The sequence below is a fragment of the Perissodus microlepis genome, chromosome 6, assembly GCF_051167445.1.
Source record: "Perissodus microlepis isolate ML-2025 ecotype Zambia chromosome 6, ASM5116744v1, whole genome shotgun sequence".
Classification (NCBI taxonomy): Eukaryota; Metazoa; Chordata; class Actinopteri; order Cichliformes; family Cichlidae; genus Perissodus; species Perissodus microlepis.
Genome location: NC_140466.1, coordinates 4,164,394 through 4,177,599, shown reverse-complemented (window position 1 = coordinate 4,177,599; position 13,206 = coordinate 4,164,394). Strand labels below are relative to the sequence as shown.

Here is a 13,206-nt window from a genome sequence, read left to right as displayed (position 1 = left end):
TCTCATTTTATACATTATTAAAGAAGCCAAAACCACTTCTGGTTTATAGTTATGTTTTGATCTTGCAAGTTTATTATCTCATTATCTCAGGATAACATAGTTTTTGTGTCCTCATAGCAAGTTCATCGTCAGAGTTGTCTCACACAGGAAAAGTTCATTTTCATGTTGGTTTGAAAACTTCACTCAGAAAGGATGGAGAGCAGCTGTTCTCTAACTTGTTGGCCTGCATTTGTTTTTGTTGTCTTTCTTTATAGTTATTATTGCAGAAAACATCATAAAAAAGACATCAATAAAAAGTTAATCATCTTCTAGCTGTAGTAAATACAGTCCTGATTTTCTAGATATGAAGCAACCTGTACCTTTTAACCATTTTGGTCTAACACAGCGGTCCCCAACCTTTTTCGCCCCACGGACCGGTTCATGCCTCACAATATTTTCACAGACCGGCCTTTAAGGTGTCGCGGATAAATACAACAAAATAAAACTAGTACCAGTACCGAAAAAAAAAAAAGATTTATTCATAACACACGTGAAAAGACCCAGGAAAACCGAGCTAACGATAAAAACGATAACAAAATAACGCTGAAAACCGATAAAAACCCTGAAAACCATACATTTCACACCTGAGCCTCAACTCTCGCGGCCCGGTACCAAACGACTCACGGACCGGTACCGGTCCGAGGCCCGGGGGTTGGGGACCGCTGGTCTAGCAAACCAAAATCATCGATAATAATTCAGAAATATTGCAATTTCTTCCCCAAAAGGTTTGCACGTCTATTTTTTTAACACATTATTAGCACAACTGAAGAATTCATATGATAATTACGACCAAATTCTATATGAATGTTTACGATAATAATGATTACACTTCCAAAATGTCAAAGTTCAAGCAATCGGTCCCTTCAGTTCAGTTGAGTGTTGTTGAAAGAGTAATGTTTATAGGAACAAATCTGAACGTTTGATATTTTAAATCATATCCATACTCTTGTGCAAACAGGTTTTCAGCTTTGTTTGCTGCAGTGATCGAGGTCGTGCAGGCTCTTAACAGTGTTTTCCTGCATTTATCTTTCCTGTACATTTGTCATTAATTTAAAATATATTTCTTTATTCGGGCTCAAATGGCTCACACTAACTGTAATGCCTCTGAGGCAGCTAATGTTTGCCCATTCTCCTAGTTTCCCTCATTGTTTTTAATAGTGCTCATTAAAAGGCAGACGGGTAGGTGTTGTAAAGGTAATTTTCTTGGTTTTGCTACGGCGATTACTGTCGGGGCGTCTTGTTCTCTTTCAGGAGCACATTCTCAAGCTTTCATTTCCACGGTGCTGGTCATGGAATAACCGTCTTTAAGTATGATGTACAGTTCATGGGTTTACACATGTCAAGTCACTGTGGCGCAAACGCACAGCTGTGTGAATAATGCAATAATGTCAGACAGGAGCCAAATGCTGGATTCAAGAGTATAATGTAATTTCATAGAAATTACATTATAGTAGGATTTCCTGGTGAGCAATTTTAAGCCCTGAGAAAACTCCACTCGGTCATTTTCATGAGGTTTGGTCTGAAGATAATCTGTGCTAGATTGATGAACCTGATTAAAATCTGGCACTTTTACTGTATGGTGCACAAGTCATGAGCCAACCCATTGTTGTTTTGTAAGGAAAATGTGAAATATGTACAGTAGTCAGCGAAACATGCAAAAATGAATGGAAGTTTATGCAATTTTAAAAATCTTGAAAGTCAGTATTTGGTATGACCAAGAAATTCCCAGAAGTAGGAACATTCAGGAACATTCATCCAAGGTTTTTGAAGTGCAACCAAAGCTTTTCTTTGGGTGTTGGCTGCGTCTTGTTCCACTCTGTTAAGATGATGCCACACTGCTTCAATAATGTTGAGGTCCAGACTCTCGAGAGGAAAATCTATTATTGATGGTGTTCTGCTGTGTGATCTTATATCCAGGTATGCTTTTACTGCAGTGGCCATGTGTTAAAATACATTGCAAATCAGACACTTCCCAGATGGTATTACATGGTGTATCAAAGGCTGTGTTCGTATTTCCTACGTTTGATAAGATCTCCATCACCACTGACTGAAATCCTCTCCAATCCACTCTTGTACCAGACTTCCAGGAACTTTCAGCTGTTTGTTTTACACGTTGATGCCGTCAGATTTAGCGTGAGATGAGGATTTTAGTGAAGCACCACTGATAATGACACGGGCCTTTTAGTAAACGTATTCAGTACTAAGCAGTGAAGCAGCTGTCTATGATTGTTAACCTTTATCTCTAAAAATCAATGTCCTTCCGGCCTTTTTGATTTAAACCAACGATGAAAAACGAAAAGGTTAAAATGGTTTTAATAACAGAGGTATATAAAGTGGTCGATATTTTTATCATCTTCTCCAGTGGTGATAACAAATAGTCACGGGTCAGATGAGTTGCCCGGGTATTGATTATGTCAGAAGTATGTGTTGCTGGTCAGTTTGGCGGCTGATCCTTTGCATGTCGTCAGTTTACAAATTGCAGTAATAATTGGTGGATTTACACAACATCACCAAGGTTTCAGAGGAGAAAAGAGTACCTTGTTATTGGAAAGTACTTCTGGGTGCTCTTCCAGTCCACTCTCCTACTCTTAGCCACCAACCATCGAAAATTTGATGAACTCCTGCTTTGTTTTCTGAACTGAGTGGTTTCCCAAAAGGTTGATTCTGTTCACCTGACATAACGTTTTTATTTGGGGGGGAAACATTTCGTCACTCATCCAGGTGACCAGAATCAAGCTTTTTGGGATTTACTTACCTGGATGATTGAGCATGCATCATGACAGCCGAGTGGTTTCTGTCATATTTCGGGGTCAAACTGATTGGGTGTGCAGCATTGGTTAGTGAGGGCGATATCTGCCTTTACAGCATACTAGGGCCACCCTTGGAAAAACCAAAAACCTGTTCTGATGGTTGTCAGATTTCTTCTTTGTTGTTTTTTTTTGTGCGGGAAAGAAAGAAGAATAACAAAGCACCCAGTTCTTAGAGGGATATGGTGACTTTATTCATGGGGCATGGGGTTACACCAGTTGCCCTCATGCCAGAAAAGCTGAAGGATCTGATTAGGTGGTCATTCCTACAAACATATGTAGCCGCCCCGAGCTGCTGCAGTGGAACACAAATCTTAATTACTGTTGACAATGACAGATGCACGCACAAATTGATTTGTGATTAACTTGGTTAAAAAGTCCACTTGGAGTTTATTACGTGACGACTGCAACCTGAAGCCTTTTGCACGTGGCTCTCACATATGATCTGAGCTAAACAGTGCATATCTTTGATGTCGCTCTGTGTCTCAGGTCTTGTGCTCACAGGGTTACAGTATATGTTCTGCACACAAGTGTATGAGTGCACACATATCCTGCCTCGCATTTCTTTTCGACCTCTGAGTAAGCACCTAAGTGCAAATGTAAATTTCTTCAGATGTGTTGTGATGATAGTACTGAGCAGTTGCCACTTTGTCCTCTGAGTAAACTATGTGACATACAGTGAGCGCGGCTGACACAGCCATCTGTGTTGTGTTGTGTGTGTTGCAGGATCCCTGGCAGGCTCAATGACAGACGCACTCCCCTCGGAGAGCTCAACTGGATCTTCACAGCCATCACCGACACGATCGCCTGGAATGTTCTGCCTAGAGGTGAGGCGCTCACACGCAGGCACACAGTTTTGTTTAACAGTCGTGAGCAAGCTGTTCTCACCAAAATAATGTACCTTAAAAGATCTTAAGAAAGACATTAGTTGGGTTAGAAATAGTTTTCTTATGATGGAAAGTGAGTGCATCCCAAATTAAACTCATCTCAACTTCCAAAACAAATGTTGGGAATGAAAGACACTGGGAAAATATCACAGCCTGGAATGCACACTAAAAAATAAACCATCAGCTAAAAAACCTCAGTGAGCTTTAGAGCTGCACATCTGTGATTTCTCTGTGGACATCAAACTTAGTGTTTCAGTCCAGGTCAGGTTTTATGAAAATCTTGTGAATGCGAGAGGCTGAGAAGTCAGCTTGGCTGAGGAGTGGCACTGATGGTTGCCAGTGTTTTGCTAGATACTGCAAAAATGAGCCGAGGTTTCTGAGGGACAGCATCTGCTGCAAACCAGCTAAACTGTGCACAGTAATGGATTTTTCTGGGGTTAACCCGCCTGTCTGCTGGGGTCTAATTAAATAGGGAAACCTAAACCAGGGTTAATCCCAGTGGAGACTTTGAGTCCAGTGACTGCTGTCTGATTCTGGATGTTTTGGCTCTACATGGGAAGCCGAGCTGCTTGTAGCGGAGACGCAATGTGTTTCCTGACATTTAGAGCTGGTGTAGGAGCAGGTTTATGGTACTCTGTGTGAGTTTCGAAGCTATAAATTGGATGACCATGCCTGGTGCAACTCGTTCTCCTTCAGATCTGGTCAGCCTCATTTCATGAACAGCTCTTTCTTTAAGAGGGTATAAATACTCATAATTTCCATAACATACATGTGCCAGGGTGCCATCACAGAGCACATGAAAAAGCCAGAATTTCCTTTTGGCCATGTCATCATAGTCCTTGCTCACTGCCCATCCTACTCACCAGATTGCGCCCCCTCTGACTTCATCCTCTTCTCCAAAAAGAAATTTAAGTTAAAGTGTTGACATTTTCCAGCAATTAGCAGAAGCAGTGGAGTGACTGTAGTGGTGTCCAAGGTGACTTCCTTGACCTTGGTTTAGTTTTTGTTTGTTTTTCTTTTTTTCAGTCACAGAACTTTATAGCAGGTCTCTCTTGGCAGGGATGACCAAAACCAAAATATATGAACTAATACAATAAACAGATTGAACAGATACTCTTGCTTACCCACAATAAAAGTTAGTTTGAGCTAAAATACAAGTCAGTTCTAATCCAGAAATGAAATGGATAAATCTGGATAAGTGGCTGTTTAAGTTCTGCTTATTTGCTTCTATTTGCTTTTCTTTAATGTTTGTTTTGCACATTATGTCATTGTTCCATCACTTATGCACTTACGGGCTGCTGTCTGTGCCCTGGTGCTTTTGTTTTCTTTTAATTTTAATGCATAAGGTTTAAGTTGCCAGAAGATGAAAATCAGCCAATTAAATCAAATCTGGCATATTTCCGTCAATGTCAATATCCATTTTTAAAAATGAACATAAATCAAACCATCGTCGTATTTCTCTATTTAGGGGCAATGAAGCCTTATAACATAGTTATATCACAATAAATTATGAAAAAGAAGGTAAAAGCTTAATTTCTTCTAAAATGATTAGAGAAGCAAACTTGCAGGAACATTTCCTCTTGTTGGAGCTGGAGACACATCTGAGGCGCGCTCCAATCTTTAGTTGAACATGTTTGGGCAGTGATGAAAAATGAAATGACCCATGTGTTTCAGTTCTCAGGGAGCTCAAATTAGGGCACCTAATAAAAACTGCGCAGTAGTGACGCATCAGCAGTGCTAAAACTTTGAGAACGTCCCCAGTGGTAGAAAATAGTGAAGCTGTTTTCTATAAAATGCCAAAAGTGCAGTACGTGCAGGTTGGCTGCTCAAATTGAGATTAATTGTGTTTGGAGCGTCTAGCAGAGTAATTGGGGACATCATTTAAACATAATTTGGCAGACATAAAAAGCCGTATACACACACACACACGTAGCAAAACTCCTGCTTACAACACACAGCGCTGCCATTAGCCATCACCCTCAAGCTCAGTCTCCCCAGATAAAAACGCACACAATTTCCTTTTTTTCTACATGTTGTTACAGTTTGCATGCATCGCACGCAGATTCCCTCATTGGCCACCTGTCTGTTGAATGCAACACACATCCACACAGAGGAGGGCTCAGACTCTCATGAGACAAACTGTATCCCAGCTAAAATAGCAATGTGACAAGGCTGATGGCTGCAGAAGCCTTTTAAACCCTCGGGGCTCTGCTGTTAATGAAGCATCCCGCATCAGAAAGAATCCCTGTAATGAAGGCACTGCACACCTAATCCAAATCTCTCACACACACACACACACACACACACACACACACACACACACACACACACACACACACACACACACACACACACACACACACACACACACACTTCAGTGTTTAAACAGCCCAACACTAGCAGTGGGCACAGAAGCTGTCAGACAGTGTCTCGTAAAATATCCCCAACACACAAGCGAAGTAATCATAATCATAAGCTAAGAGATTGCCATGGGATTGGCCTGGCCCCATTACAGTGAATTGGTGAATACACTAATGAGTAGACGAAAACGTGACTGCGACACGGCTTAAATCTGCATTTTCCTGCCCTTTATATTCTCTAAGCATACAAACAAAGTAGCCCATTTTTCTGTAAAGTAGTCGCCTCGCTCTAGTTAAGCTTCTTTTTGTTTATCGAGTCATTCAGGCCCCCGTTTTCTCCCACATGCAAACTTATCTCTGTGTTCACTTAAATCATTTGATGTTCCCTTTCTCTTTCTTCAGATTTGTTCCAGAAGTTGTTTCGTCAGGACCTGCTGGTGGCCAGCTTGTTTCGCAATTTTCTGTTAGCAGAGAGGATAATGAGGTCATACAACTGCACACCAGTCAGCAGCCCCCGCCTGCCCCCTACATACATGCACGCCATGTGGTAAGACGCACACAAACGGAGCTCGGGGCTCACTTTCATGCACACCGATAACACAGATGTCCACAGCTTTGCAAAGCAGAAGGCAAGAGTACGAGGGAGAGTCATCCTTGAGGCTTCGCTGTTTGTTCAGGCGCACTGCAGTTGGAGTTTGAACAGACTTTCTAACAAACACACGTTATGATTAGAGAGCAGACAGTGTTGCCTTTTTTATGTGTGCCTGGTTAATGATTGTTAGTGTGGGGATGTTAAAAAATGCCATGAGTCTGGCATCTTATGCACAAAAGGAAAAATCTGCCTCAGGGCTCAATTGTTCTAAAGTTATGGGTTTGATTGTTAAATGTTAAATGTCTGAAACTGTTTTCCATCAGGAATTACTTTGCGTCTTTCTGACCATTTATTTTGTTTTTGTAATTCCTCATTTTACCAAAGCAATTAGGAAAAACGCTTTGAATGCAGTGAGATATTTCTGGGAGTTTAACTGCACTTGTAGAGAGTTTATGGAGCTCTCATTCAGCTTCATCTTTGTGCATTCAGTAGACGTTTTCACAGAAGTGCCACCCACCTGCTGTTCAAATCTTCTGTTTTCAAGAGTAATCCAGTCAGAAGAAGCAACCTGAGAGCGTGACACCAGAGCTGATCGTGCTCACGCATGACAGTGTTTGTTTTCCTACTGGATGCACTGCAGCCTGTTTTACCCGTGTCGCAGAAACAGCTCTGTGCTCTGTCTGAAAACAGAAGCAGGAGAAGGTGTACAGTAGCTGAGCATCTGTATGTGCAGCAATGTGACCAAGAGCGTTGCTGTCACTCTAGTCTATAAGCAAAAACAGGACAGGGTGCGTCAGGGTCTGCGTAAAAATGTAAACCCATCTGTGTAACTACAGTTACTACAACATATTAAAAGTGCCTTATTTACTCTCACAACCTCTAAATATAATGTTGAAGAAGTGTAAGCCAAAACACGTAGGTGTCTTTATTTGCTGCTTCTCTGGAGCATATGCACGCTCTTCGTTTATGCTAAGTTTAGTTTCCACGAATCTTGTTTCTCATTTATTTTTGCATGTTGACGGTTTCCAGTTTGGCTCCATGTGCTGCTCTCTCCCACATGGCAGAGGCACACAGCTGCCTTCACCAGGGGCGGGGCAAAGTCTGTGTTTATGTTGATTGACTGGTAATTTTCACAGTATACCTGTAATACCAGTAACAAAGCAGGAAAGTGTGTTCTGATATGGAATAGTACACGTATACTCTATGTATATCTTTATGATTCACAAATGCACCTTTGTATATGAAGTCTTCTTGCTGCTCACGCGAGGGGTCGCACAGCGGCCTGCCTGCCTCCATCTCATCCTTATTCCCGAGCATGTTCTTCTGTCACACCATCTGTCTGCATGTCCTCCTTCACTACATCCATGAATGTTCTCTGTAGCCTTCCTCTTTTCTTCTCCTCGGCAAATGTGTGTGTTTTTAAATAGAAAATTCTTTATCTTTGCATCAGGACGGTCGAACACTAAAACTTATGTCTAAAGCTTAAAACTTAAGCCTCAGTTTTTAAACTGGGTCGATGGGTGAAGCTGAGGGAGTTATCAGCTATCACAAGATGCACGTTGCATCTGCAATCCAAACAAAACTCCTGTTTGGGTGTCTTTTAATACACCCAAGTGCTGAACATACCCTTCTTTAACAGCAGGCCTGGCCTTTATTATGAATTAAAATTGTGAGGAATTAAATCAAAACGGGCAATGGGCCACCTGTGTGTTTGTCCTGACGGGGTTGTTTACATATGGAGGCCAGAACTGTTGTTTGTAGCATGCTGTAAGCATGTTAGCATGTATCTGCTGTAAAACTGAGTGTCGGCCTCAAGTGGTCGTTTGAGGAACTGCAGTTATTTTCCTCTGGTGCTTCGTGGCATGAGAAGAGTTTTTGCTCTTCTCATGCTCACTTTGTCTGCGCACTACAGAACCTTGTTGCTGTAGCCTGATGTGGTGACTGTGCAGACGAGCGTCATTTAAAATAAAGAACAGATGACTCTGCATGGTCATTTCTCATCTCTGTCATTTTACTTGGTAGGAGCGTCACTGCTGAAACCCTTCTGTGCCTCAGATCTATTTTGTAGTCAACATAAATGCAGTGCAGAGATGAGACAGGTTGGATTTAGAGTAAAAGTGCTGCCGTTTCTTTTCCCACCCACTCACATTAACCTGCAGCCAAATGCGTCCACCTTTTGACTGAAAGCAGCAAAAAAGCACTTGTCCTCTGGGGGATGTTAAAAGACTTTGTGGGACATCTTTATCTGTGTCAGCCATGGCAGATTTAGTTTAAAAGCAGGCACACCGCAAAAATAAACCGGGGGAAAAACAAAAAACCTTTTTGAATTATTTAATAACACAAAATAAGAGTTTAAAGGTTTTATTTATACTCACACAGTTTGGGACTGACAAGTTTCTGCATCATTTTACTGATTTATTAGTCATGTATTCTCATAACTACACTTGTAAACACAGAGATGAGCTTTTAAAGTCTTTTAGGCATTACTAGGAACATTATCCCATCGTCTATCTTGCTTTACTTACACCAACACTTCTCCCACTATCTATTGTTTCTCCTCTTGGTCTTCTATAAATGCCTCCCTCCATCTCTCCCACTCATTATCTGGCTTGTGTTTGGGAAAAAAATCTCTCACTCTCATTGCCTCAAGGAGTGACTTGTTGTGTAACAGCCTGGCATCACTTATTGTAAAGAATACTGCTCTTTACTGAAGCAGTAGCCTTTCATTCTCATGCCTACCCACTTTTTTTTAGATTGCGGGTACATTGCAGTTTACCGCCAAAGAAATTAAGAGTATCAGTTTGTTTCACAGCAGCACATGCAGTATTAAGCACGACAGATTAACAGCAGAGAGGCGCTTTAAGAGTGCAGAAAACTAAACCGAGTGGACAATAAAAAAGGGACGTGCTGGAGATATAAGGCTGGTGGAAAAATAAAAGTTTGGATGAACATAGATGGGAAAGGAAGGAAAACATAGAGGAGGAATTAAGCAGTTTGGGTGCTCGTTGATCGATGTTGGTGCCTGAACACCAACAGCAATTGTTATTCAGATGGAGGAGATGGGAGAGAGCAGATAAACCCCAGGTTGATTGCTCCCTCGTGGGCAGTTTTAGTGTGGGAGTGTGCGTGGGTGTGTGTCTGCTTTATATCTGCGCTCCTGTTTGCGCGTTGCTGCACCACTCTCTGCAGGCAACGCACTCGCACACACAAAAAGAGCTTAGTCAGCGCCAACTGGTCCCCTGCTCTGTCCCCTCATTACACACAGACGGGCTTTGGTGTGATGAGTTACTCATTCGGATTCACAGACATCATCCAAGTTAATGCTGTCATCCTAAACAGTGCAGCAGCCTCCTCCCCGTGAGTGTGTCCTCGCTGATAGCACTGCTCTATCTGCTGGTTTCCACACCATTGGGTTACATAAACACCAGCAGGGATGGAGATTTGTTGGCAATGTGTGCACACAGATTGTAATCCCAGTACTTGAAGTTATGAAACCGAGAAAACACGTTTAATTCAGAGCAATTTTTTTACAATATTAATATCATATGTCCAAAAATAAGGCTCTCGCAGCTCTGTCAGCGCCAATGGATCTATTAAGGATTACCATAACTCTGAAAGATGCTCCAGCAGCGTCTTCTCTCCTGTACTTGAAGAAGTTTTACTTTTTGTACCATATCAAGAAACAAGCTGTATCTAAAACCAACAATAATTGTTCTCCGAAACTAAGGAAAGCAGCTCGTATAATAACATCAGTAGCAGTCACACATGGAGTTTTTCTTTTATACATATGGACAAAAAGAGAAGAAAGGGATTACAGATGATCTGTACATTCGGGGTAATCAGCCCGTACATTTAAGGCTGTGAAATAAAAGAAGAAGAAAAGAGAGAAACATAACATAATCCCTGCAAAATAATCCCACCCAGGTCACTGCCCTGTACACTGTATTTCCACACTTGACATAAGAGAGTTTGCTGAAAAATCCTTATAGATTTTGAAATGCATGAAGGAAAGGACCCCACATGCTTTGAAATTTCCCAGTAGAGTTCTGGAGTAAATGTCTTATTTTTTCCAGTTTTAGACACGACATGAGGTCATATAACCACTGTTGGGAGGGGCAGCATCCCGCCACCTCAGTAGGCTTGCCCTCCTAGCCAACAGGGAACAGAATGATAACGCCTGTCTTTTAGAGGCCTTTAGAAGCACCTCATCCCTGCTGATGCGCATATGATCACATTTAAAGAAGCATTTTAAAACGAGTTTTAAAGTTGCTGTATGGCAATCGGAGCATTACATTAAGTAACAGCACTACAAGTAATATATAGTTTTAAGTTACAGTGGAGAAAGAAGCGGTTTCCACTAAGTGGGGAACTTCTTAGCAGCAGTGCAGTCACAGTATGACGTGACCCTGAAAAAATTGCAGCTTGCACTGAATCTAGATGGAGTCATAGGAGTGCCAGTGTTGATGATAAGCATGAAATTGAAAGTGTTAAGGATACACATACTATAATACTGCAAACAGTCCAACTCGGGTATAATGAAGGTCACTGACTCACTTTCTAGTTTGTTGAATCTTCTTTCTTCAGTAGCTGCACATCATCTACTCACTTTATGGCTAACTAAAGTAAGCTCATTCCCTCTTCTGTTGTTGCACTGGCCTGTGCCTGTGATATCACATCTCCAGTGTGGTTTTTTTGTCCCTCCCTTCACATGACTTCATATTTCATGTTAGTCTGCACAACCTGCTTGGGTGGTCAGTAGAAGTAATTCAATTAAAAATGCTCCAAAAAGCATCAGCAGCACAAAACAGAGCAGAGGTCTAATTCAGTGATGAGCGACGATGAGGCCTAGCCGACACTGGTCGACTCCTTATGTCAGGACAATTGTCAGTCAAGGCTGGATATGAGTTATTAAAAAAGGGGATAAGCTTCCCACTGAGATCAAACCCTTTCTTTGTATAAGACTATAAAAAGGCTTTTTATTGCTTTAAACTTTGGACAACTTCATATGTGTGTCTATGGAGGCTGGCTCACTTTTTAAGCCAGCCTCATCACACTTCTAGAAATAAGTTGCCCAGCTAGTCTAAAGCTACTGTAGCAACTTCAGCGTAGCGTCTAAATAAGCACGAGGATTAAACCCGATTGGGTTGGTTAGCAAGGTGTTGTTCCACGTTTGTCTTTAAAAATGAGTTGGATAAAAACAAAATAACACAATACAGCACTCTGACTTGTGCATCTAGAGGAAGTTCGGCCTTTTTTGTATGTTTTAGTATTAACATCTTTCAGAAACATATGGCAGCATCATTTGTTTGCTAACTGCAATGTAAGATATTCATGTAAACAGAAGTCTTAGTTGAAACAGTGCGTGAATATAACCAGGGCTAGTACGATTATACTAGCGCTTATAGTACGTCAAAAATTAGGTCTCATGTGGCACCAACACTTTGTAAAACGAGCAGCATCTGTAATAAAGCAGTAGTGTGTGTTTGCACGGGTAATATTTTCACTGGAAGGCGACTACACCGGCTCCTGAATTGATATACACTTCTGTTTTTGCAGCAGCTGACAGAAGCTGGAATAGCCACAAATGCTTTCTACCTACATGCTGTATTGCATGTTTGCATGTTACACATTCATCAGAGGGTCCATTATGTCTTTAACAATGTGCTGTTGACCAAGAGTGCAACTCTATTATATCACATTGAGATAATGGGAAAGGCCATTAAAGCAGGAGTCTCAGACAGAGTGAACTCAGCATCAGTGGTTCAGCATCACATTACGTTGCTGCGTATCGACTGGGAACATGACTCAACCCCCGACTCCTGTTAACTGAGGGGAAAAAGCCCCATCGAGGCCCAGAGTTCAATTTTCTGCAATAAGAAGGAGCTGGAAAGTGAAGGGAGAAGAGAGACGGGCAGAAAGAGAGAAAAGAGAAGCTGTGATAAGGTTTGATGTGAGTTACATAACCCCATGAATTAGAAATGATGGCCATGAGAGAAGAGCTTGTGTTTCCAACGGGATTAAAGGCTCCTCACTGCCCTCCTCAGGACCTCAGGCTGCGAATTTAAAGAAGCCCGTGTGCATGATGAGGAGTGCGAGGGAGAAAACGTGAGCTGAGCAAAATGAGTGTTAGTGGCAGGATGGAAAAAATGGCCCAGGTCTGGTTTATGACCTGCTTTTGTTGATTCTGCTTGGGGCTACATGAGAATCAGTAGATCTGAGAGTTTACCTTTTGAGGATGGTGCTAAAACGAAACCCAACCCTAAGTTTACCTCCAACCTTGGACAAGACTCAGGTTAATCTGGAGAATACCAAGAAGTTAAAAAACAGTAAATAGTGAAATCCCTGCCAAGTCTTTAGCAATAAAATGTAATATTTACATGTATTTTGGTTAAAAATGGAATAAATTAAAGGCCAGAGAATCGACATCAAGACTATTTCTGTTATGTAAAGAACTATTTTGGAAATTTTTGGAAGTTGTCCGCCACTCTGAACATCCATGGTTTGGTTTTTTGGGGCGTTTC

At 41.5% G+C, this 13,206-nt stretch overlaps 1 protein-coding gene across 4 annotated transcripts in view; it reads left to right on the top strand.

Annotated features, from left to right (window-relative positions):
- The window catches only part of rptor (regulatory associated protein of MTOR, complex 1), a 195,400-nt gene that overhangs the window by 111,545 nt on the left and 70,649 nt on the right, over positions 1–13,206 (top strand). For all 4 annotated transcript variants that reach the window (XM_084930273.1, XM_084930272.1, XM_084930270.1 and 1 more), the window contains exons 9-10: positions 3,573–3,673; positions 6,496–6,640. In XM_084930273.1, the coding sequence (XP_084786399.1) occupies positions 3,573–3,673; positions 6,496–6,640 (246 nt within the window). The remainder of the gene's footprint in view (positions 1–3,572; positions 3,674–6,495; positions 6,641–13,206) is intronic.